This window comes from Poecilia reticulata, chromosome 21 (genome assembly GCF_904066995.2).
Source record: "Poecilia reticulata chromosome 21, P_reticulata-male-v2, whole genome shotgun sequence".
Classification (NCBI taxonomy): Eukaryota; Metazoa; Chordata; class Actinopteri; order Cyprinodontiformes; family Poeciliidae; genus Poecilia; species Poecilia reticulata.
The window spans coordinates 2,999,176-3,024,727 of record NC_088850.1 but is presented as its reverse complement, the minus strand read 5'-3'; the positions used below and the strand labels follow the sequence as shown (position 1 = coordinate 3,024,727).

The 25,552-nt window shown below is 36.8% G+C and overlaps 3 protein-coding genes across 6 annotated transcripts; all 3 read right to left on the bottom strand.

Moving 5' to 3' along the window:
• Positions 1 to 149: 149 nt before the first annotated feature.
• Positions 150 to 4,432, bottom strand: LOC145549698 (uncharacterized). The gene is made up of 8 exons (XM_081602328.1): positions 4,240 to 4,432; positions 3,709 to 4,032; positions 3,335 to 3,616; positions 3,043 to 3,213; positions 2,850 to 2,933; positions 2,462 to 2,493; positions 1,770 to 1,856; positions 150 to 1,562 (listed from the first exon to the last, which is right to left on the bottom strand). The coding sequence occupies exons 1-8, from the start codon at positions 4,298 to 4,300 to the stop codon at positions 1,428 to 1,430; spliced, it is 1,176 nt and encodes a 391-aa protein (XP_081458454.1). The 5' UTR covers positions 4,301 to 4,432; the 3' UTR covers positions 150 to 1,427.
• A 464-nt stretch (positions 4,433 to 4,896) lies between these two features.
• Positions 4,897 to 15,771, bottom strand: LOC103457216 (uncharacterized). 4 transcript variants are annotated; one of them, XM_081602615.1, is made up of 13 exons: positions 12,363 to 14,163; positions 11,865 to 12,188; positions 11,473 to 11,751; positions 11,235 to 11,366; positions 11,056 to 11,145; positions 9,312 to 10,882; positions 8,750 to 9,070; positions 8,376 to 8,657; positions 8,012 to 8,254; positions 7,833 to 7,922; positions 7,656 to 7,681; positions 6,243 to 6,292; positions 4,897 to 5,780 (listed from the first exon to the last, which is right to left on the bottom strand). In XM_081602615.1, the coding sequence occupies exons 6-13, from the start codon at positions 9,370 to 9,372 to the stop codon at positions 5,696 to 5,698; spliced, it is 1,158 nt and encodes a 385-aa protein (XP_081458741.1). In that variant the 5' UTR covers positions 9,373 to 10,882; positions 11,056 to 11,145; positions 11,235 to 11,366; positions 11,473 to 11,751; positions 11,865 to 12,188; positions 12,363 to 14,163; the 3' UTR covers positions 4,897 to 5,695. The 4 variants fall into 4 exon arrangements, 3 of the variants coding, with proteins under 3 accessions (XP_081458741.1, XP_081458742.1, XP_081458743.1); XR_014085632.1 differs by lacking the exons at positions 4,897 to 5,780; positions 6,243 to 6,292; positions 7,656 to 7,681; ... (2 more) ...; positions 8,376 to 8,657; positions 8,750 to 9,070 and adding exons at positions 14,312 to 14,334; positions 14,660 to 14,755; positions 14,831 to 15,247; positions 15,349 to 15,771 and having other exon boundaries at positions 9,967 to 10,882; positions 12,363 to 14,221; XM_081602616.1 differs by lacking the exons at positions 11,235 to 11,366; positions 11,473 to 11,751; positions 11,865 to 12,188; positions 12,363 to 14,163 and having other exon boundaries at positions 11,056 to 11,221.
• Positions 15,772 to 20,208: 4,437 nt separating this feature from the next.
• Positions 20,209 to 24,646, bottom strand: LOC103457215 (uncharacterized). Its single transcript, XM_017302178.2, has 8 exons — positions 24,568 to 24,646; positions 24,154 to 24,465; positions 23,750 to 24,052; positions 23,407 to 23,496; positions 23,151 to 23,179; positions 22,755 to 22,814; positions 22,562 to 22,630; positions 20,209 to 21,615 (listed from the first exon to the last, which is right to left on the bottom strand). The coding sequence occupies exons 1-8, from the start codon at positions 24,602 to 24,604 to the stop codon at positions 21,514 to 21,516; spliced, it is 1,002 nt and encodes a 333-aa protein (XP_017157667.2). The 5' UTR covers positions 24,605 to 24,646; the 3' UTR covers positions 20,209 to 21,513.
• Positions 24,647 to 25,552: the final 906 nt, after the last annotated feature.

Below are 25,552 nucleotides of genomic sequence, written 5' to 3'. Positions count from 1 at the left end.
ATGGTCATACACTGAATAGGATTCGACAAACTTAATCTGCAGCTTTTTAATTTAAAGACAAATATTCAACTGAATCAAAAATGATTTTTTTCCCCTAGACAGTATGAAAACAATATTTTAAATTTCAGAACAGATTTGTAACTAAATGAACATTTTTCACCATTTTTTTCTCACTCAGATGTTTTCTGTGCAGAAATAATATTCATATCAGTTCAATCTGAACACAAACATTCGTCCAGTTGTTAATTAACTGTTAAGCACAAAGTTATGATGAAGACAAAAAAAGGTAGATTAATGAAAAATTTAAAAAAATATTCACAAATATCTGTCGCATTTAATTATTACGATTATTTAATGAGAAGCGTTAAAAATATCATCTATTAACTTTTTACACAGTGATCATTTCCAGCAAAAATAATTTCAAGGCATTTTACAAGACAAAGAAATCCCCAATTTATTTCCAGACATAAATGATCAAATAAACGTGTTATTAAAGACAGATTCATTTACATACGCTCCAGTTCAGTCCTGGTTGTAACACAAAGCAGTAGCACACACTCAATAAAGCTGATTGGTTGAATAATATACGGCAGTCCAGCATTAATTTGCTCCTGATCAATGATGAGGCGACAGAGGGAAGGAATGACTCCATGTTAACAGGAAGGAATCTCCAGCAGAACCAGGATCAGAGTTACTGGTTCTTTACTGTGATTCTGGGTTTAAGAGCATTTTTCAAATTATCTCACCATAAACTTTTCTTTCTCCTTTTAACTTTTTGCTGTACAAACAGCAATATACCATCTGTCTTGGCTATATTAATATCAAAATATAGGACACAAAATCTGGAACAAAACATTCAAAAATGTAGAAGGAGAAAAATAAGTGGTGGTGGGCTTTTGTGGCAGAAAGATCTTCCTGTGTGACGATTCACAAGTGGAAAGTTTTGTTTTTCTCATGTGCATAAGAATAGATTTGATACGACAGGCGATGACTTACAGGATGTATCTGCTGGTGGTTAGGTGTTAGTTCCTGTCTATTAGCAGCAGCAGGTTTTATTCTGGTGGATTTTTTTTTTTTGTTTAAACTTCAACATGTCTGACGTTATGGAAAAATTCAGCAATTGTTTTCCACTCAAAGTGTGAAACCACAAAAGTTCAAAGATATTTATACCATAACGGTCAAACACTTTGTACTATAAGCACAGAGGAACATGGACGATGGAGATATATTAAAAAAACAACCTCTAGCAGTCATTGTGGACAAGCTTTCAGTATTACTGGTATTTAACAAACAAATAATTTAACAGAGTTTACATTTCCTGCTTCTCTCCACTAGAGGGCCTCAGCGCTCACTGATGTTCTCGAAAACATTCACTCACTTTCAATTTTATTTAGATTAAAGTTGTTGCAAATAATCCACCTGGTTTATTAAACATGATCTAATCTCACTTCTTTACTGAGTGTAGAGTAGAGACAGTCGAGATCGATGGTAGCCTGAGCAGCAGCAGCAGCAGAAGAAGAAGAAGAAGTATTCAGAGTGCTGTATGTCACAGAGTCGGGGATCTGAGAAGAAGAAATGCAGATACATGTTCAGAAAAAAATCCCTATTATCACAAGTTAATAATCCTTTGTACATTTACTATTTCACAAACCAACATGCTACATATTTTTGTAATTAATTATCAGTACCATAGGTTCCTGCTAAACTATTTCACATTACTCTGTAACACATCTTGAGTCTAAAAGGTTGTTTTTAGTAGAACAACTTACTCTGGACTTTTCCTTGGTCTCTTTAGTCTTTTTGGTCTTTTTGGTCTGAGTGATGGAGGCGTAGTGGACGCCGTCCTCAGGATCAGTCTGCACACAGAATGCAACAGAATAAATAAAACATTGTACCTTATTTAAACTAGCAAGACATTACATTCATTTATTTTGGTTTAACTAAATAATTTCCTCCAAATCACCAACATTTAGCTTTATACAGGACATTCAGAGTGAATTTCTTCTGGATTTAAAATCCATAAGGAAAAATGTAAACCTGTAGATTTATGTTGCCTCACACAATGAGATATGTTCATAGATGTTATGTTTGTAGATCTTTACTCACATAATAAATATATTTAAGAGTACTTTTAAGTTTGTTGTGCAGTTAAATCATGACAGTAAATTAATTTACTAATTAATGTATTCATAATTAAGGTTGGATTAAAAAAAAATAGATTTTGCTACTGAAAAAGTGTTGTCATTTTTTAAGGCTTTTATATTATTTACTATAAGGAAAACCAGTATGTGTGGAGGAATCTGGAATTCTGTTAGTTCATATTTTAAAAATGCATTTCTTCAAATACACAATTCTGACCAATACAAACAGGATGATTTTTTCAAAAATAGTTTAGAGTTAATAAATAACTAAAATGACTCTTTTTTGTTGAAATAATGCAAAGATTCAATGATTTACTTACTTTTCTTTCTTCTTCCTTTTTTGTTTTATTTTCTGAAAAAATAAAAGAATAATTTGGTTCAATTTGTCCTCTTGGAAAACAAAATTCCTGTCTGTTTTCTAATATATATATATATATATATATATATATATATATATATATATATATATATATATATATATATATATATATATATATCATCATAGTAATGAATGATTGGTTCAGCAGTGAACCGATCCAACATGTATATATATATATATATATATATATATATATATATATATATATATATATATATATATATATATATATATATATATATATCACTGCTGAACCAATCATAATTTTTTTTGTTGCATATCATTTTTAAATGTAAAGTTTACCAAAGTGTTAAAAATGTTTTCCTCACCTCTGGTTTTCTTCCATCCAGCGATCACCAGAATAATTACTATGATCATTGCTGAACCGATTATATAGTAAACCATAGACCAACCTGAAAAAAGAAATATTATTTATGCACCATCACTGTTTGATAAAATACTATAATATAACAAGAAGTGAGTTTAAGACTAAACTTTATGACCCAAAGATTCAGTTTCTACCTGGAGTTTTGGAGAAATTGTTGAGATTTGTAGATGAATTTATTGCCGTAGACGTCACTTTGTTTGATTCTGGTGTTGATAAAGTTGCAGGTAGTTTTGTTGTCGTCATCTTTGTTGTTGACATTCTTGTTGATGTTGTTTGAGATGGTTGTGTTATGGTCGTCATCTTTGCTGTTGAATTTTTATCAGAGAAAATACAATAAAAACAGAAAAGGAAACAATTCAGTGTCATAATGTAACTTCATATTGTTAAATTATTGTTTTCAAACTGAGTTCATGAAAATATTCTCACCTGTGTTTCTACCAGAGGACTGAATCCTGAAGTCAAACAGCTGCTCTTTGTTAGTGTGAATATTTGTAACGTTACACTTTAACACTTCAGGAGATTTTACCTTCCAGTTTCTGTCAGATGCTGGAATCGTTACAGTATCAGAGCAGGACTGATCTGGTTCCTCCGTGTCTGACAACATTTCCTCTCTACCGTCATTCAGCCACTCCACTGTGTGTCTGCAGCGGTTAAAGTCCGTCACAGAGCAGGTTAGGATGATTCTATCCTTCTGTTTCCATTTAACCACTGAAAAGACAAAAATAGCTTTATCATTTTCTTGTAATGTTTTAGTTTGTGGTTTGACATTTTGTTCTGAAAAACATAATGGAAATACTCACTGTGAACAACAGACAGAATCATGTAAAAGTCTGGTCCTTGCTGTCCGTTTATAAACGGTCTGCAGACGTACTGACCAGCATCCTCCACTGAGACGTTCTTCATAACCAGAGAACAGTTTGGTTTAACCTTCAGTCTGTCTGGTTTTGCTGCTGCAGCTTCACGTATCTGTCCATTTTCAAACAGTGTTATTGATCTTCTGTTATTACTGAACATCCAGGTGATGCTCTGACAGTGATCACTACTATAGATCACATCACCACAAGGCAAAGTAACTTTATCACCAGCTCTGACTGCTGAGTACAGAACCTGACCAGCTGCTGCTGCTGAGAGAAAAACAGGAAAATAATAAAATAAATCTTCTTTTCTGTTATTGTGAGGAATATTAGACCCATCATATTATTTATCACTTTATTCACCAGCTGCCAAGTCACAATAAACATGGCAGATGTTTCAATTAAGGAACTATTTTTAGATTCAAGTGAGTATAAAACTGTTTTAAATTAATTTAAAAATGTAAAAAATACTCTTACCTATTAAGTAAAGCATCAGCGTTAGAAATAAAGATGTTTGTGTCTCTCTAGCAGTGATCATTGCTCCTCTCCGTCTCTCTTGACTCTCAGAAACGACTGAGAGTCTAAAGAAGTAAGAGGTGAAATATGAGGATCTGTGGTTAGTGAGGCGTCACCTGCTCATCATGACTTCACTCTCTGTCCGTCTGAACTTTGTTCTTTTCAGATCATCCTAAAAACACTTAACTTCAATCATAACACTCGATTATCCGTGCAAATATTTTCTTTATTAGTTTTGTTTTTTTGCATACTTATTAGTATTAAAACATTTCAAAAACAACTCCAAGACTTTCTTGCCTTCATATCTGTCATCAGCGAGGTGTTAGTTTCACTAAGCAGACAAAGCTATGAATAGAAGCTGATGCTTTTTTTTCCTTTTTTTCTTGTCTTAACCTTTCGCCTTTGTGTGGAAAATGACAAACTATGAATTAAAACTTTTATTTTTTAGATATTTTTCCAAAAGATCTAAGTAGTTACACATCATGCAGCCATAATTGTGTTTAATTGTCTGAGCTACTGCAGATCAGAGTTAAGATTTTCTGATTATCAGTTTGTAGCTCGATTTGAGGTGGAAAAGAAGAGACACCAGTTTAACTGAACAGTAAGAAAAAAATCTCTTTATTTACTTCTAGTCATCATAAAAAGCAGCAGCTACATGGAAAAAAAAATCATCTCTGTTTAAAAGCCCGCCTTCTCAATTTAAACGAGCCAATCAGATCATCCCTCCAGAGACAGAAATGATATAAAAGACTAACTTTTGCATATATGATAAATTCTCTTGTTTTCAAACGGTTTTAGACTAAACTGTTCCATTGGATCAAAACTTCAACATATAGCTCTATACTGAGGAAGAAAACATTTAGATCTGTAGAGTTGATGGGAAACTGGTGGCGTTTCGTTTCTGTCACGCACATCAGGATAAATTTAACATGAATGATCATGAGATACAGGATGTTGTTGATGAGGTGTTAGTTTCTGTCTCTGTCAGAGATGATCTAAGTGTTGCAACTTTAGCAGCTTTGATGGATTATAGGAAACCTTCAGCAGCCATTTTCTCCTCAAAGCGTGAAACCATAAAAGTTCAGAGATATTCATACCTTAATGGTCAAGCATAGAAAAACATGCATCGTCTCCAATAAATAATTTACAGAGATGGTTCATAAGCCTTTAATTTTATTCAAATATATTTTACAAAAAAGTTTATATTTAATTAATAAAACAGTGTATCAGATACACAATGAGTCTCTGTCATATGCTTTCCTCCACTAGGGGGCTCCAGTCAGCAGTGACGGTTCAAAATGATTCTCTGGAAAACAATCTGTTACCAGTCAGATTAATCTGGATTAAATCTGTTTTTATGTTTCTTCTTTAACCTGAAAATAATTAATCTGACTTATTAAACCACATCTAATGTCTCTTATTCACTGAGGTTACAGTAGAGCCCGTCTGGATCGACGGCAGCAGAAGAAGTATTCACAGTGATTTGTGTCAGAGCCAAGGATCTGAAACATTACAAAGAAAACACAGAAAAATCTGATTAAAATAAATCAAAATTATGGCACTTTCTGTCTCACATAAATTCATTTTGCACATTTACTGTTAGTTAACAAATTGAAAAATCTATGTAACAAATAGCTTTAAACTTGAGCTTTTTTCCCTGTAAATATTTTAGCTGTTAAATTAAATAAAATAACATAAATTAAAAGTGAACTCTTGCATGTCGCTCTATAACAGTCAGTATGTTACTTTAAAGACTTTGAATAAAGTTGGAACAATATATGCTTCATCATTAATAAATATGTAAAATATGCATGTTTAATAAGAATAATCCTAGGTTTTGTAGGCAAGGCACGTTTTCAGCAATAAGAGATTTTAAAATGATAAAAACATAAAGAGCAGATAGTAGTGATATAATAACAGAAGGTAAAGAAAATTTGAACTACAGGATAAAATAATTCACTCACTCTGGTTTGTTTCTTGGTCTTTTTGGTCTCTTTGCTCTGGGATCATCGGTCTGCACACAGAAAACAACTAAATAACTTTTCTGATACTAGTTTGACTAACAATCCTCAGTCTAAACTTGGGCCTACATTTAGTCCAGTTTAGCTCGTGAGCTTGTCACTTCTGAAGATTATCTATTTTTGTACAGCAGAGCATCAAATTCAACAATTTAGTTCAAATTCTTTGAACTAAATCATGTTTGTCTGAACTGTCTTGAGAGATTTGTGGGAGGTAATTAGTTTCTGCTGCAGTCAAATTTAGAGTGTTACAGATAATTTAGTGAGTATTTTAAATGAGTAAATGATTCTAATAGAAATGTGAATAAAGGGTAAAGGGAAAAGGGTAGAGTGCCTTCTCCGGGTCAGGGGGGTCGTCCTGCCTCAAGTGGAGGAGTTTAAGTATCTGGGGATCTTGTTCACGAATGAGGGAAGAAGGGAGCGGGAGATCGACAGGCGGATTGGGGCAGCGTCTGCCGTGAAGCGGGCGCTGTACCGGTCCGTCGTGGTGAAGAGAGAGCTGAGCCAAAAAGCGAAGCTCTCGATTTACCGGTCGATCTACGTTCCCACCCTCATCTATGGTCATGAGCTTTGGGTCATGACCAGAAGAACGACATCACGGATACAAGCGGCCGACATGGGTTTCCTCCGCAGGGTGGCTGGGCTCTCCCTTAGAGAGAGAAGCTCGGTCATCCAGGAGGGACTCAGAGTAGAGCCGCTGCTCCTCCACGTCGAGAGGAGCCAGTTGAGGCTCGGGCATCTGGTCAGGATGCCTCCTGGACGCCTCCCTGGTGAGGAGTTCATGTCCCACCGGGAGGAGGCCTCGGAGAAGACCCAGGACACGCTGGAGGGATTACGTCTCTCGGCTGGCCTGGGAACGCCTTGGGGTTCCTGGAGGAGCTGGAAGAAGTGGCTGGGGAGGGAAGTCTGGGCCTCCCTTCTGAAGCTGCTGCCCCCGCGACCCGACCCCGGATAAGAGGAAGAAAATGGATGGATGGATGGATGGATGGATGGATGGATGGATGGATGGATGGATGGATGGATGGATGGATGGATGGATGGATGGATGGATGGATGGATGGATGGATGGATGTGAATAAAGTTCTTCTGATTTTATTTTTTATTTTTCCCAAATGATCAGAGATTAGCTGAAGATATTTTGGCGTCTTCATCAGTGGTGTCAGTAAATATGGAGGACAAAACAACTATACTAATTATTAATTAGATAATAATGTTTTATTTCATAGATTTATTGAATAGATACAACTAACATGTTATCTATTCAAACATTTTTGAGGATATATTTTATTATTAATAGAGAATTAAACTCTAAAATAACAGACAATTTTAAACAATAAAGTGATTCAGTTATTTACTTACTTCTTCTTCTTCTATGGTTTTATTTCCTGAAAAGAAAAAGAACATTTTGGAAACCTCATTGTTCTGTTTTCCTATGATCATCATGTTCAGGAATAATGACCTTTATCGATTTGTTTATATAAAATAACAGCATGATTGTTACTTTTTGTATTTACAATTAAGAAAAAAAGTTTTCACCTTTAGTTCCCGTCCATCTGATGATCAACAGAACAGTTACTATCATCGCTGCCAAACACACAGGACGGATAACGAACAACCAAACCCATCCTGATGGAAGAATTGTTATAGTTACAATCATTGATTAACATAAACCATGAAATATTGAGGCTCTGAGGTTCAAATGATTCAGTTTCTACCTGGAGGTTTTGACAAATGGATGTTTGTAGATGAATTTATTGCCACAGACGTCAATTTGTGTAATGATTCTGCAGTAGCTGCAGGTAGTTTTGTTGCCGTCATCTTTCCTGTTGATGTAGTTCTGGGTGGTTGTGTTATGGTCGTCGTCTTTCCTGTTGATGTAGTTCTGGGTGGTTGTGTTATGGTCGTCATCTTTCCTGTTGATGTAGTTCTGGGTGGTTGTGTTATGGTCGTCGTCTTTGCTATTGAATTTTTATCAGAGAAAATACAATAAAAACAGAAAAGGAAACAATTCAGTGTCATAATGTAACTTCATATTGTTAAATTATTGTTTTCAAACTGAGTTTATGAAAATATTCTCACCTGTGTTTCCACCAGAGGACTGAATCCTGAAGTCAAACAGCTGCTCTTTGTTAGTGTGAATATTTGTAACTTTACACTTTAACACTTCAGGAGATTTTACCTTCCAGTTTCTGTCAGATGCTGGAATCGTTACAGTATCAGAGCAGGACTGATCTGGTTCCTCCGTGTCTGACAACATTTCCTCTCTACCGTCATTCAGCCACTCCACTGTGTGTCTGCAGCGGTTAAAGTCCGTCACAGAGCAGGTTAGGATGATTCTATCCTTCTGTTTCCATTTAACCACTGAAAAGACAAAAATAGCTTTATCATTTTCTTCTAATGTTTTAGTTTGTGGTTTGACATTTTGTTCTGAAAAACATAATGGAAATACTCACTGTGAACAACAGACAGAATCATGTAAAAGTCTGGTCCTTGCTGTCCGTTTATAAACGGTCTGCAGACGTACTGACCAGCATCCTCCACTGAGACGTTCTTCATAACCAGAGAACAGTTTGGTTTAACCTTCAGTCTGTCTGATTTTGCTGCTGCAGCTTCACGTATCTGTCCTTTTTCAAACAGTGTTATTGATCTTCTATTAATGAACATCCAGGTGACGCTCTGACAGTGATCACTACTATAGATCACATCACCACAAGGCAAAGTCACTTTATCACCAACTCTGACTGCTGAGTACAGAACCTGACCAGCTGCTGCTGCTGAGAGAAAAACAGGAAAATAATAAAATAAATCTTCTGTTCTCTGGTCTCTTTGGTCTGAGATCATCAGTCTGCACACAGAAAACAACTAAATAACTAACTAAATAAACACTCATAAAAATTCACCAGCTGCCAAGTCACAATAAACATGGCAGCTCTTACAGTTAAGGAGCTATTTTTAGATTTAGTTCTTATTAAAACAGTTTTAAATTACTTTAAAAATTGCTTATAATGTTCCTACCTCTTAAGTAAAGCATCAGCGTTAGAAATACAGATGTTTGTGTCTCTCTAGCAGTGATCATCGCTCCTCTCCGTCTCTCTTGACTCTCAGAAACGACTGAGAGTCTAAAGAAGTAAGAGGGGAAATATGAGGATCTGTGGTTAGTGAGGCGTCACCTGCTCATCATGACTTCACTCTCTGTCCGTCTGAACTTTGTTTGTTCTTTTTGGGGTTTTTTAATATCTGCAAAAAAAAACAACAAAAAAACTAATGACTGCAGTCATCACTTGGATTATATTTCCAAGCTTTGTTGTCCAGCTTTGTGTTTTTTCCATACAAACTAATATATCTTAAAAACAACTCTGACTTCATCTGTGGTCAGCGAGGTGTTAGTTTCACTAAGCAGCCGAAGCTATGAATAAAACTACGTTTTTTCTGCCACACATCAGGATGAATTTGACATTAAACATCATGAGGTGCAGGATGTTGTTGATGAGGTGTTAGTTTCAGAGCTGATCTAAGTGTCTCAACATTAGCAGCACCTGGTTTGCTCTGGTGATTCTTTTTTTAGGATTTAAACTTCAACATGTCTGACGTTGTGGAAACTCAGCGGCCATTTTCTTCTCAATGTGTGAAACCATAAGAGTTTAAAGATACAATAAAACATCTACAGATGTGGCGCATAAACCTTCAATTTTATTTAAGAATATTTTACAAAACAAGTTATATTTAATTAATAAAACAATGTATCACATACACTATGAGTCTTCATGCTTGTCTCCACTAGAGGGCTCCAGTGAGCAGCGATGGTTCAAACTGATCCTCTGTTTCTATTTAGATTTATTTGGATTAAAGCTGTTTTCATGTTTCTTCTTCAAGCAGAAAATTATTTATTTGACTTATTAAACAATATCTAATGCTACCTATTCACTGATATTACAGTAGAGCCCGTCTGGACCGACGGTAGCAGAAATATTCACAGTGATTTGTGTCAAACCAGGAATCTCACACAATACAGCAAAAATACAGACAAATATGATTAAAATGAACCGAAATGTAACAAATCATGTCTCACATAAACTTATTTTGCACATTTACCTCAGTTACTTGTTTTTCCTCACTGCTGTACCCAACTTCTTGTTCAGTGATCAGCTGACCTGCTGAAGGTTTGTTTTCCAATGTATCTAGTTTCACCTTCCTCCTACTTACATCTGGGTGATTTTATTACTTTACTGTTAAAAGCTTTAATTTAATTGAGAAATGTGTCGCTCTTCTCTGTAAACTTTGTAGATTATTTGGTTTCTTTTCTTCCTACTTGCTGAACGGAGCCTCGTCTGTCACAGCCGTATTTTTTAAACGTTATTCTGAATGAGACAACATTTAAAGGAGTGATTGTTTAGGTTATTTTTGTCCTAAAGATCAATAATAATCAGCTTTACTTGAATGGCATGTTCTCTCGTATTTCTCATCTCGAAAAATGACAAAAAGAAATCGACCTCTGTGACACATTTTCCTTTTTTTCACCAGAAATGGATGAAAAATAACAATGTAAGGATTTAATCATTCACTCATTTCACTTTCTTCTTCTTTTCCTGAAAAGGAGAAAAACATTTAGGTTCAGTTTTTAGCTGTCAAAACCTCATTTCTCTGTTTTCTAACAAACAGGAACATTTTAAATAACTCTCTTGACTTGATTATTTATTTAGTTTTTGTTCTTTTCAATCAAACATTTACATCAAGACGAATTAAGAAATTAAGTTTTCACCTTCAGTTCTCGTCCATCTGATTATCGCCACAACAGTTCCTATCATCGCTGCCAAACACAGAGGACGGATAACGAGCGACCAAACCCATCCTGATGGAAGAATTATTATAGATACAATAATTGATCAGCATAAAGGATAAAACATTCAGGCTCTGGGCTTCAAACGATTCAGTTTCTACCTGGAGTTTTTGACAAATTGACATTTGTGGATGAATTAATTGCCCTAGACGTCCATTTGTTTGATTCTTCTGTTGTGGCTGTTATTATGCTGTCTGGTTGTGTTGTGGTCATTTTAGCTGCTGACTCTTTATCTGAAGAAAAAGTAAATACATTTCTTATCTTTCAGTGTTAGATTAACTATAACAGAACTGTTTGCTTCAATCCAGATCCTTAAATTATCGTTTTATCGTTTCTGACCTGTTTTCCCAGATGACTGACTCCTGTAGGTGACCAGCTGCACGTTGTGAGTGTATTTATGTGTAACTTTACACTTTAAGTTTTCAGATGAATTTAGATTCCAGTTTCTGTCAGATGCTGGAATCGTCACAGTGTCAGAGCAGGACTGATCTGGTTCCTCCACGTCTGACAACATTTCCTCTCCACCGTCATTCAGCCACTCCACTGTGTGTCTGCAGTCGATATACTCCACCACAGAGCAGGTTAGGATGAGTTTATCTCTCCGTTTCTGTTGAACCACTGATGAAAACAGACGTCAGAGACAAACGTAGAAAAAGAAGAAAAAGTACTTTTATCATTTTTGTGCTTATATTTTAGGCTGTTGTAGTAAAAATGACAACGTAAATACTTACTGTGAATAACGGACAGATAAATATTGACGTCGTTTGATTCTTGCTGTCCGTTTATAAACCGTCTGTAGGTGTAAAGCCCGACATCCTCCACTGAGACGTTCTTCAGAACCAGAGAACAGCCTGATGTAACCGTCAGTCTGTCTGATTTTGCTGCTGCAGCTTCACAGATCTGCCCTTTTTCAAACAGTGTTATTGATCTTTTATCACTGAACATCCAGGTGATGCTGTCACATTGATTTCTGGTGCAGATCACATTTCCACAAGGCAAAGTGACTTCATCACCAACTCTGCCTGTCAGGAACAGATCCTGTCCAGCTGCTGCAGCTGAGAGGAAGAAAAAAAAATCACTCTGCTGCTTCCTGTTACTGTGAGGATCATTTTCAACATCTGTGCTTAAAAATTCAGTTTCTGCCAAGTCACAAAAAATAACTAATTAACAAATCATATTTAGAGGCAGCTTTACATCATTTCTGTTGTTTTGATTTTTAAATTGCTTACCTGTTAAGTAAAGCATCAGCGTTAGAAATACAGATGTTTGTGTCTCTCTGGCAGTGATCATCGCTCCTCTCTGTCTCTCCTGTCAGAAACGACTGAGAGTCTAAAGAGGTAAGAGGTGAAATATGAGAATCTGTGGTTAGTGAGGCGTCACCTGCTCATCATGACTTCACTCTGTCTCACAAATTAGTTTTTCTCTTAATCCCGTCCCGCTTTTTCGTTTGTTTTCTACTTCTTTAAGGTTTATTGCAGAACAAAACAGATAATTGTAATTCTGAAAGTTCATCTGAAGTATTCTTGGTGTATTTAGAGTTAAGATGTTTCCACTCTGAAGTGCTACAGCGCCCTCTGCTGATTCAGGAAAAATAATCATTTTTCAACAATACTGCTTTTTTTTTGTTAATTTAGTTCATATTAACTTTTTTTTAGTTAAATTGAATTAATTGTTTATTTTGTTGCTTAAACAACAACATCACACTGTGGGATGTCGACTCCTTGATCTCTGTAGTCTTTTCACAATTAACAACATTCAACAAAATAGATTCGTAAAAGTCATTTTTTGATGAGTTCAAACTGAGGACAGTTCATTCTTAGGTCATTGGCTTCTTTGAACAAATTTAAAGTCGGGTATTTGACGTGTGGGTGTATTAATAAATAGTGTTGTTAGGCGGTTTGACGTCATGGAATATAACCTGCTGTTTATTTGTGGTGAGCAGTTTGTTGGTTTCTGTCAGCATCTCCGTTTCTGAAACGATGGGAACAGAAGTAAACATCAGATCTGGTGGATTCTTCAGTTTTAATTTAAGCTCTAACATCCTCCACAGTGGTGGAAACAATCAGCTGTCATTTCACACTTTCAGTGCGTCGGATCACACTGTTCAATATGCCTGTTTTCCAGACAACATGCACCGGGTTGTTTCAGGAGATCATTTACTTGGCAGATAGTAGTAAAGGTAAAAGGGGCAGTATTATTTATTTTCCAGGCACATAGTGTCGTTTATTGCACAGTCAATAACTACGCTACATTCGGCTTTTATAAAAATGTTATATACATCATCAAACATAACTTAAAATAAATTTGGCTTCCCAATTTGACACCTTGAAATTGGGCCTCTGTCTCTTTAAGAAGTTCCGACTCTTTCCGACACTCTTCAGCATGTTGTCACTGCGATGTCTTTCTTTTATGCCTTTTTACATCCGACAGAAGCATTGAATGGATAAGTAGTTTGTATGATGAGCTCCTCAGATCCACAGCTCCACCAAGTGTTTGCTAAATGCTGCTGCCGCTAGTCTGAAGGAACTGAATGAGGAAGGCCAGAGCGTTCAGGTCGCTGTGGTTCGGTATTTTACTTTTGTTGGGTCGGCTGCAGCCATACAACCGATCCGTACCAGACCATTCCTCGGCTCGGTTCAGTTAGAGGCTCAGGATAAACGTAGGAGATGTTTCCCACCATCACCATCTTCAAAACTCAGAGAAAATTTAGAATTAATGAGTAACACCAACATTTAATTTCCCTTTGGGATTAAAAAAGTATTTTGTATTGAATTGAATTGAATTGGTTGAGGTGCAGCTCCTGCCATCACAGTGCAGTCCATTGATTTGGGGTCAACAATCATGAGACATAGTAGGACTCCACAGTTGTTGTTGCACAATTATGATGCAGCTTTAGGGTTTTGGGTTTAACTCCACATTCCCAGTGAGAATCCAACCGGCGGTGGAAACGCTCGTCTGAATACGTTGTTTTTCACTGCTGGCTTCAGTGAGGAACTTCAGCAGTCGGTCCGAATCTTAAAGGGAGTTATGATGAGGCCTCTTTATTGTTTTCATACGTCACTTTGTCGTCATCTTCTTTGTTTGGTTTCTTTGAAACAAAACAGCACAATTTGTACTATTTCAACACAAACTAGGCAACATTTTCTATAAATAAATTACTATTAATTGCATGACTCACTTGTTCCAGCTGTGTTCTGCATTCTGAAGTATAATCAGAAAAGAGAATAATGTTCAGTTTCCGGCATAAAAATCAAACTTAGAGGCATATATCACATGTTATCAGAAATATTGATACTCAGTTGTATATCAGGGTCTGATCCACCACACCAGCTACAGCCATGAAATTCATTATTTTAGAGCAAAAATTTTGTTTTCTGCTTTACCAAATATGCACGATGCGTTTACAACATTGTTGTATTTTTAATGACTGTAGACCCAAAACAGATGGATTTTATTTAAATAAAAAAGACGCACACAGACATTGGATGGATGGAAGTATAAAAACGTAACGTGTGAATTTTCTTACCTTTAGTTTTTGCCCACATGTTGACTGCAACAACCAATATTAGGAGAGCTGCCAAACACACAGTCACAATGATGCATCTTAAAAAATAGATGAAATCTGAAATAATAAAAAAAGATCCCATCAGAACAGAATGAATACATTCATTTAAAGAAGATATATCAAATATGTCACCTTGTTGCTTTGAATACTTCCTGTTGTCTGTTGCTTTGCCTCTGAGACTCGTCCACTTCCTGCTGATGGATGTTGTTGCTATAGCGACTGTTGGTTTTCTTGTGGTCAGTAAAGTTGGTGTGTTTGTTGTTGTTGTTGCATCTTCCTCCTCCTCATCGGACTGAGGCCTGAAGCTGAACAGCTGAACCTCTCCAGTGGTTTTACTCGTCACTTTGCATTTCAGTAACTCATAAATATTTGACTTCTGATTGAAGAGAGATGCTGTAAATGTCACAGTGGCCCTGCAGGAATATGATAACACCTCCACACCTGAGGGCATTTTCTGGTCATACACCCACTCCACTGTGTGAGTGCAGTAGTTATGTTCCTGTACAGAGCAGCGCAAGCTGACGTCACCATGAAACTCCTGTTCACTCACTGCAAAAGAGTCACAATAGAGAGGAAAAGAGAGAATATGTCCAAGTTATTATTGCTCTTTATGTTGATGTAACAAGCATATCTTATATAAAAACACTCACCTCTAATGACAGACACATCAACCAGAGAGTCTTGTAAATCTTGACTTGCTAGCAGGTTTTGTTTGCAGGTGTAAAGTCCAGCATCCTGAAGTGTGATCGTCTTTATAACCAGAGAGCAGTTCGCTGTTAAACTCAGTCTGCCGGATTTAGTTGTTGCATCTTTGTTCATCTGCCCATTTTCAAAAATGGTTCCTTCCTGCATAAAGTTTCTGTACGTCCACGTCGTCCTGTCACAGGTTTTCTGATCTTTTCTCAGATTTTCACAAGGCAAAGTTATTTTGTCACCTGCTTGGACGGTGAAGAAGGATGAAGGTTGCCCCTCTGGTGGTGAAAAATATTCAGAATAAAAACTTTCAAGAATTGCAAACACATCAGACAGGAGTACTGTAGCCAATCAAAGTGATTCCTACCTGGAAAATGGAACAGAATCATCAATAAAGGTCCAATAATCGACCCGAATCGAGTCATTGTTCTCTGCTCTGTTGTCGTGGTCAGATGTTAAAATGGCTTCATCAGGAAGATGGAAACGTGCCGTGTGGTTGGTGAGGCGTCACTTCCTCACAGTTCACACTTTGTGCTTCACACTCGCCTCTGACACAATAATGAACATTTATTTCATGTTTTAAAACAAAAGTCTGACATTTTCACTGTAATTATTTATCTAATAGTTTTTAGGGTATGTTTAAGTGCTATCTTTGTTGTTTTTTTGTCATTTTATTTTGTTTTATTTTGATCAGTTTAATGTCCAGCTGCATTCGAGGCGTTTAGTCAGCTGCTAGATGCAGAGGGGGTTAACTAAGTGTTAGTTTCGAAACTCGGTACCAGCAGCAGCCGCAGGTTTTCCACTGTGTGCAAATAAAACAGGAAATAAAATGTTATTAGTGTGGTTACAAAAATCAGCAAGACAAAACAGGCTTTAATGTCATTGAAATATGAGATAAAGATAAATTATTTTTCCCACAGAAGGTTTCAAATTTCTATGAAACTGAAAAGCTACTTTTTATTCTACCTGTTCAAGCCGGAAGGATATATGAAATATTATTTTTAGTTTTAAGTGCAGAGGTGTTCTTGTTTCCGTTTCCTATTGTGATCAGTCACAGATTGGTCACAGTGTCACCCACTGCTCAGCCTGAGATCTGCTCCGTGTTGCGGCCTTCGGTCGTCAGGCTGGTTTATGCTACATGCATCATGTAGTTTCCAGGCACATTGTGTCATTTCATAGCACAAACAAGTTACCATGGAAATGCTGGACCGTATTTTCCACACTATAAGGTGCACTGCATTGAAAGGTGCATAGAATAGACACTACAGGAGAGGCTGGAGTTACATTATGCATCCACTAGATGGAGCTGCACTAAAGGGAATGTCAACAAAACAGTCCGACTTCGGTCGGCAAGGAGAGCCTTCCTGAGCCGGGGCGGCCGGACGATGGTCACTGTTCTCCGTTCGCGCACAGCATGTTGGTGGAGAACATGGTGCTACATGACCTGCAGACGACCTCATGATCAGGTTGGTAGGTAGATAGGTCAGTCAAACTTTATTAATAGATTACCAACCAGCGTTCTGACAACTACCCAGCATGCAACCGTGCGCTTCTTCTTCTACGGGTTAAAATGAAGTCGGCGGCTGCTTAATGTAGTTGCTAGACCTGTTGTGGCTCAATATTGGTCCATGTATAAGGTGCACCGGATTATAAGGCGCACTGTCGGCTTTTGAGGAAATTGAAGGTTTTTAGGTGCCTTATAATGCGGAAAATACAATCCATATAAAAAACAACTTAAAAGTTATCACTTCACATCTGTCATCTGTCTCTTTAAGAACTTTCACTCTGTCCAGCACTTCAGTACGTCATCATAACATCGCTTCTCCATTGGTGCCGTTTACAACTGTTCTAAGGAGCGTTGTAGTTTTTATACTAAGCTCAGCAGAGACGCAGTTCCACCAGGTGTTTGCTAATTGCTGCTGCCGCTAGTCTGGTGGGGCAGTATGGGGAAAACGGGGGAAGGGTTGTGGGGTGGATTTAAAGAGGTTAAACATGTTATCAGCTAATTAGCACACCTGTTGCTCATCTATCCATCAGGCTCCCCTGCTGATAGAATCTCCTCTTTTCTAACTTCTCTGTTTCATCCCCAGTTTATTTACCTCTAGCTGCCTGACATGATTTTTTTCCCTTTGAGTTTCGTCTTTATGAATTATTATACTGTTTTTTGTAAAGTTTTGTTCTTCAACAAATAATCATTTCATTTCATTCTGTTGTCTTCATGTCTGATGAGCTTCGCAACATAAGAATCACATCAGAAATTCTCTCTGAAGACATTTTCCAAGCTGCAGAATAAAACTGGCTTTACTCCACTGGCTTAGCAGGAAATCAACAAACATAAATCAGGACTTGCAGTTATTTTGCAGCCATCAAATATTCAGCTGATGGCTGCAGAAAGCTTTTTCATAAGATTCAGCTGGGAAAGAAGTAATTTAAGCTTTAGGTTGTTTAATGGTTCCAGCGTGATAAAATAGTAATCCGGTAAAATAAATAACAGTCTACAGTAAATAAAATCTATACCCATAAGAGCATGAACTTATTAAAATAAGATACTTTTTGCACGGTTTCTCCTTAAAACACATTTATACATGTACAATTTAAATAAATATGCATTATTTACTCTCAATGTGCATTAAATATCATAATTTATTTTTAGAACTTTGTCGTTTCTATAAGTATCTTATTGTTACTGTTTGTAAAATTTAGAGCATATATGCCTTAATATGTTCTTCCTTCTAAGTATTTGGAACAAATCAGAATTTGCACCTCATTTATTTTTTACAGTGTAACTATTATTCTTGACCACCAGATGGGGGTGTAGTTCTTAAAGCATTTTAGCAGCTTTTAATTTATAACTGTACAGTTTTAAAATAGTACGTTTTATTTAGGCTCATTGTGCTTTGTTTAAATTTGTACCTGAACATCTTTTAAAATACTTCAAAAATTTCTATGATTTTCGGAAATTTACAACATTTAATTTCTTAGAGCTTATGTAATAATTTTTTAATTTCATACAAAGTAATTATTATACTCCACCACCAGATGGGGGTGTCATCCTTAAATTTTAACATCTCCCGATTCAATGATGAACAATTTTAATATTAAATAAGCTTTATTTACTCTCAATGTGCATTAATTTTGCCCAAGAAAATTTTGAAAATGGATCAAAACGCTGAAATTTTTAATGAATTCCTGAAATTTTTGAGCAATTTCTTGATTCGTTTCTTTGAATTTCATAGTATGTAATAATTATTCTCCACCACCAGGTGGGGGTGTCGTCCTTACATTTCAACAGCTCTTAATTCAAAGGTGTATAAAATGCTAAATATGCTTATTTACGCTCTGTGCATTTGTTGAATGTCCTATAAAAGTTATAACTTTGGAATTTCTATTGATTTAAAAATTTAAAAGCAGTTAAATTTTACAGTATATTTTATTTTTCTTCCTTATCCGCAGTTGGAGGAAAAAAGGATTTGAGCAATGGTCACATTAAAATGTTGTTAATATAATCAATATAGTAATATTATACAATATAATCTTTGCTGTCCAGCAGTTACAAGTCAATTACAAGTGATCCGTATGTAAATACACCTGTCGATTTAAGGGTTAATAAGCGATTTATTTAGTATAAAACCCTAATTTCTAAATCTTTACCTGTGAGATCAGAAGTATTGATGACTCTCTGCTTAGCAACTAATCTCCAACCAGATTGAAAAGGGAGTAAAATCTAATTGTTTGCCTACAGATGGGCTAACAAGTCGGGTTAATCTTGTCAAACCTTTTCCTGTCACGTCATCTCTAACTTTCCACCACAATCATGTTGGCGGTCACCATATGTTAGGTTTTAAAAACTTTGTACATTCGTTTATTAACAGCTAGAATAAAGTATTCGTGTGTGCAGGGCGTACAGGAATATGAGTCAGTCAGAAAGTAACAGTTTCCTGTTTCAGATATCAACAGATGGATGTGTAAAGTGGCTTTCTGTAAACACGATGCTCTTTCTGTGGCTACTCAGCTCTTACTTCCTCATTATGACGTCTATTCCTTTATATCTGCTCCGTCCTTTGCTGTATTAGACTTTCAATAAATGTTTTTTATTTAATGATGAAAAATGTTTTCACACTAAACTCTCTGCTTTTGAAGTTTGTAATATCTGAAATCTTATTTACTAAGAAGTTTAAACCATGAAGTGCACCAGTGAGATTATTAACTTTATATTTGCTTGACTCACATTCCCACTCATATCAAAGTGCGTATAATTTGTTCTTCTATTATGTTACATTTTATTATTATTATTATTATTACCTATACACCACTGTTCAGCCATTGTTCTGTATCTCTTGTCATGTTCAGTGAACAGTACGTCTGAGAGGAGATGGGCCTCGAGTTGCGACAGCGGTCACTTCCTCTTCTGAAGTGGTGACTCTGCTGTCTGAATAGTTTTCTATGCTTTAACCATTTAAAGTTAAAAAAGGTAATTATAGAAAAAATGAAACTGCAGATTTCCAACCTGCTTGGACTAAACAGATATTTTGAGTCGACTGGCCTTGTGCATGAATTTAAGAGAGATTTGATTAAAGTTTGTGTGAGCGGATGTAGGTGTGTGGTTGGAAAAGTGGTTTCTTCTGTTCATGCTACATGAATGTGGAAGCTGCATTATCAGGTCTGGTCTGGCTTAGCTGTGGTTTAAACTATTATGCTTCATAGCTCAACTAGCACATGCAACCACTCACTGAGAAAAAAGTACAAAATGTTCCTTTAGATCAACAGATCACCAACTCAATCCAACAAATATGTCTTTTATTTGAGGATGGGAAAGATTACAAGCATGTTAGAATATTGCTTATAATATAAAACAAAAACTTTAGATTGACTCTTTCTACTTGAGAGCAGCAACTCGCTCTTCCTGGGTTCCAGCTCTGAGCAAGAGAGACATTTGATCAGAATCTGTGGGGGCGGGCTCATTAAGTCCAACAACCAATCACACGTTGAGAACCAGGTCTGAAAGTCCTGAGTTAGTTTCACTTTGATCTTTCTAATTTAAGACTAAAAAAGAGAAACAACAAATAAATAAAACACCATCATCATCATCATATTAACAACATTAATATGTTGAGCTAGTGACTTTTGGGCATGTCCAAGGGAGGAAATCCCATTTCAGCCAAACAGGAATATCCTGGATGGCTGAGAATCTATAAAAAGGAAGAAATAATGATGATCTGCAAAGTACCATAACTTAAACTTAATGCTCAAAGCACCAGGGTTTTAACAGAAAAATATCCAGATTTTTGTACGTCCGTCCATCCATCCATCCATCCATCCATCCATCCATCCATCCATCCATCCATCCATCCATCCATCCATCCATCCATCCATCCATCCATCCATCCATCCATCCATCCATCCATCCATCCATCCATCCATCCATCCATCCATCCATCCATCCATCCATCCATCCATCCATCCATCCATCTTCTTATACTCTTGTCCCTGTGGGGTCAGGAGTGGTGCTGCTGCCCATCTCCAGCGAGACATTTCAGGTGAGAGGTGGGGTCACCCTGCACCTTGTCCATCGTAGGCCCTACCAACAGCTCTTAGTATCTGTAGAGTTACTAGGATAAATAATAATTCTGTGGTTAAACTCTCTCTGATCCTCCACATAACTCAGAATAAAACTTTTATTGGATAAAATGTTTAAAATTATGCAAAAATGTTTGCTTTTGTGGAAAAGCAAACTGGATAATTTGGAAAAAACAGATGGCGATTATTGATGGGTGTTATTGTCACTTCAGTATTTGGAAGCATGGAAAACACAGACTGAACGGCTTCGTTAAGATCCTGCCACTGCTAACACTTAATTATAAAACAGCACAGAAAATCGACATCAACGGTCCTAACGGTCCTTCTGTGCACTGATTGGCCTGATTAAAGTTGTACCAGAGGAATCCACTTCTATGGGAGAAATCCCAGACTGCACAGTGAAGGGAGATGAGAATCAAGTAGAATTGCGCTGCAAGACAATGGCCAGGCTAGTAAAATGGTGATAATAGCTCTAGTTTAGGTTTTTTAGAAAACATTAGCAAACTTTTTTGAAAACCAAAACCAATATTTTTTTAAAAACATTTTCACTCAGTGACATCAGCTGTTTCTGTTTTTTTGACTACGGCGTAGACGGCTTCTTGAGCAGCGGGATCTTCAGGAGGAGAGTTTTCCACGGAGGAATGAACCTAAAAAATGGACAAGAAAACACAACATTACGGGCAACATTATTAAAATACCTTTGACTTCACAGTATGAACCCAAACCAGTTACTGTTTTGATTTCAGCGTTTAGAACAGACTTAAAACAAATACTGCAGTTATACAGTATTCCTGATCACTAAATATTGCTATGATTTTACTAACAAAATGATCCATTTAGTCTCTGTACTGCTTTAAAAAGTGCTAGAAACAAACACATGATCAGCAGGTAGAGTCATTAAGATGATTGGGGACCACAATTATAACATTTGTTACATTTTCAGTTGGTGTGGTTCGTTTTCACACTGCACTTTGTCAAACGATCCAAACTAGTTGAAAAACCTGTTCCCCTCCTCGCCTGTGGTGGCGCTGCACTAAGAACCACTGAGGGAAACACAAATATCTCTGAAGAAGGCAGTGAGCTCAACTTCCTGCTTCATGTAATGTAAACAGAAATGGAGTGGCGTCAGATTTTAGTGGTTGAACGATTTCTCTTTTGTCTTTGGTAAAAGATCACAAGTCATTTCTTTCGCTAGCAGTAGACTCACATTTGTTTTTATGTATTTACCCAGAATGCCCTGTGCTGCAGTCAACTTCCTGCTTTTGCAGGGACCTCCAGTCTGGCTGCACCCTCATATGCATTCGAGAGTTGACTTTAATCGAACTGAGACTTTAGTTTTTAGGCGGACCAGAGTTTTATTGCGTGTTCACACCTCATGAAATTAACTGGATTTTCAAGGCAAACATTAAGAAACAAGCAACAAGTTCACATTTTATTGCTTCACCTGTTATATGTACACTGTCCCAATGCAAATACCCAACAATGACACACACCTATATGGCGGCTGGTTTAAGGAACAATCTGTCATTAAAGGGTTGTTCCAAACCTTTTTATGCCATAATGTAAATTATAATACTAAAATAAATCCCTCACCTGTGCTTTCCCCTTGGCCTTCTTGGCGTAGCAGACTGAGGCGTAGTACACCCCCCCCTCAGGTTCAACCTGTAAGCAGAAAACAGCAGACTGACTAACAGTTTATTGAGTTTAAGCTAATCTATAAATAAGATTCAAGAGTCACTTTCACTCAGTTTAAAGAGAATAAACACCAGTTTGAACTGGTTTTTACCACAGCTTCACTGGTTTCTGGCTCCAAAACTGTGACTTCAGGCTGTAAGATCGGTTCCTGCTGAAAATGTAGAAAACCAGAATGTGAGTATAAGTTTTTGATTCATTTATTGTCAATAAACATACATATTAATGCTAATATTGTGACCATTATTCTTGTTATAAAATGTTCAGCAATTTGTTGTCAACAATAAACACGTTAAACAAGGTTTATAATAAACACAACCAGCATGTTGATTTGCTGGAGAAACATGAAACTTGTCCACATCACAGCTGGAACTGGTCAATCCTACAACTACTAACTTGGACCAAAACTGTAACAAGTTTACTATCATTACGATCTTTTACAGAGACGATGATTTGTAGTGCAAAACCTGAAGCGTTGATGCAAACTCACCACGTTTTCTTCCTTCTTGATTTCACTTCCTGAAAAAAACGATGGAGGCGAATTCAGCTTCATAGTGCAATTAAAAATAATCAGTTCTGTTCCTTAATAGATTCAGATCCACTTTAAGCACTTTGTTCTAAGTTTATGATAGTTTTAGACATGTTAGTCTCTGTCTTCTCTTATTGTAAGATAATATTGATGCAGCAAAACGGCTCAATCATGTAAACTTAGAACGATTAAAAGATGAATCTGTGAATATTCTGACCTTTAGTTTTCTTCCACTTGATGAAAACCAGAATGATTATTAAGATAACTGCTGAAGCCACAGGAACAACAATATGCCACCAAGTCCAACCTGGAAAGAGAGTTTATGATAATCAGTGTTTAAACTGAGGAAACTAGCAGGATGGAGAGAAAGTTTCCATCCACGTTCATGTGGGAGTTTGATTCTAAAAAAAGTTGCTTTGGGGATTTTTATCAGTCTTTGACTACGTTACTACAGGAACAACCTAAATTAACGTTCCATTATTGGAAAACACAGTAATCTTTAGAAGTTCAAGAAGAAGCACATATTTTAACTTTTAAAAATAAGTTCATTATGCACTCACCTGTATTATGATCTATTTTCTGATCTGTTTTCTGATCTGTTGACTGGTGGCTGAAGGTGAAAAGCTGAACTTCTCTAGTTGAGATATTTGTGACGTTACATTTTATAGAGCTAAAAAATGTTGAGTTTTGATGAAAGGAAGTCGTCAGGATCACAGTAGAACGATAGACGGGTGGTGATGGTTTTGAATCTGATGATGTTTCTCCTTCCCCCTCATGCAGCCACTCCACTGTGTGTCTATGAAAGTTATAATCCACCACAGAGCAGTTTAAGACGACAGAATCATTGATCTTCTGTTCAGTCACTGGTGAAAATGGAGAAGTTGAGACATAAAAAGTTACATAATCTTAATAACTTTGTGTGTTCTAACAGAATAGTTTGAGCAGAAAACATGTAAATACTCACAGTGAACTACAGACAGATGAACAGAGGAGTTTGGTTCTTGTTGTCCTGATGTCGACTGTCTGCAGATGTATTGACCAAAATCCTCCATGCTGACCTTCTTTATGACCAGAGAACAGTTAACAGTGACATTCAGTCTGTCTGATATATTTAAATTAATATTTCCAGCTTCAAACAGCGTCACTGTTGACACTGAACGGAAGATCCAAGTAGTTCTGTCACATTTATTCTGACCATCAGTCACGTCTTTACAAGGCAAAGTCACTTCATCACCAACTCTGACCAAGAACTGAGATGGTTGTTTCCCTGCAGCTGCTGTTCAGAGAACAAGACAGAAGATGGAACAAAGAAAGCATCAGTTAATGAGAGAACGTGACATATTCAGCTTTGTAATGTTATTGTTAAAGGTTTACTTACCTGTAGCTGTGAGCATCAGTACCAGCTGTAAATACATTTTAATCTCTACATTAGATCATTGTTCCTCTGTCTCGTCTTGTGAACAAATGACTCAGACCATCAGTGGTTTCCTCTTAAAGCTGAAAACGCTGCAGCCTGTTTACAAGGTGTCACTTCCTCATGACACAATATTTTTGTCTCACATCAGAGACTTGCTTCCTTGTAAATTTGTTTTTGAAACTTTTCATTTCTAGCTTATTCTAAAAGCTATAAACATCTCTCTGTGCATTTATTTAACATTTTATTTATTTCCATATCTGTCAAATATAAACTTTTATGTATCAAGTAACAACAGAAAAACAAGTAACAGTAATGTGGGTGTGTCTGAGGTTATGGGTGTTAGTTTCATCTGTGAGCTCAGATATGTGAGAACAGAAGCTCGTCATCTGGTTGCTGCTTCTTCTCACGATATAGTCAAAACATAAATATATTTCTCATTATCTCTGACTTTTTTATTTTAAAGTGTTTCCTTGTCAGAGATGTTTTCTAAATTAGACTACTAGACATTTACAGTCAGCTATAAGACACACCTCTTCTTTCCCTGGAGCGGCTTGCTGGCAGGTACCAGGTTAACCCTTCACCTCTTTGGTTTACCAGAGCATCACCCTGAGAATATGGCAGGAAGTTTCTTCCACATCAGTCTACCATCTGCAAGAAAGGCTGCAAGAAGCACAGAGTTTCTCAGGTTCTGCACTTAGTGCAGTTGGTAGCACCACAGTAGTGGACGGTAACGATGGCACTTTGATGCTTTTTGTTACTTGTTTCTTTTCCCTCAGCATAGCTTCGTAGTCCCCTGCTGCTGCTGTCTGAAATGCAATTGGCCATAAGAAGGGGAACCAATCACAGTCGCTGCTCACACCTGGGATCTGCCGTTTTGTCGTCCTCGTTATGTGTGCCGAGCTGAGCTCCTACTTTCATTTAAACATTTGAACATGGAGAAACCAGC

Excerpts from the sequence above, each read along its gene's own strand:
- LOC145549698 (XM_081602328.1), bottom strand. The coding sequence starts at position 4,300 with ATGATCACTGCTAGAGAGACACAAACATCTTTATTTCTAACGCTGATG. Across the intron at positions 2,934-3,042 it reads CAATTTCTCCAAAACTCCAG|GTTGGTCTATGGTTTACTAT; the intron begins GTAGAAACTGAA and ends TTCTTTTTTCAG. Across the intron at positions 1,857-2,461 it reads AAAAGGAAGAAGAAAGAAAA|ACTGATCCTGAGGACGGCGT; the intron begins GTAAGTAAATCA and ends TTCTGTGTGCAG.
- LOC103457216 (XM_081602615.1), bottom strand. The coding sequence starts at position 9,372 with ATGATCACTGCTAGAGAGACACAAACATCTGTATTTCTAACGCTGATG. Across the intron at positions 7,923-8,011 it reads CCATTTGTCAAAACCTCCAG|GATGGGTTTGGTTGTTCGTT; the intron begins GTAGAAACTGAA and ends TTCTTCCATCAG. Across the intron at positions 7,682-7,832 it reads CAGATGGACGGGAACTAAAG|GAAATAAAACCATAGAAGAA; the intron begins GTGAAAACTTTT and ends TTTTCTTTTCAG.
- LOC103457215 (XM_017302178.2), bottom strand. The coding sequence starts at position 24,604 with ATGTATTTACAGCTGGTACTGATGCTCACAGCTACAG. Across the intron at positions 22,815-23,150 it reads TCAAGAAGGAAGAAAACGTG|CAGGAACCGATCTTACAGCC; the intron begins GTGAGTTTGCAT and ends CTACATTTTCAG. Across the intron at positions 22,631-22,754 it reads CAGAAACCAGTGAAGCTGTG|GTTGAACCTGAGGGGGGGGT; the intron begins GTAAAAACCAGT and ends TTCTGCTTACAG.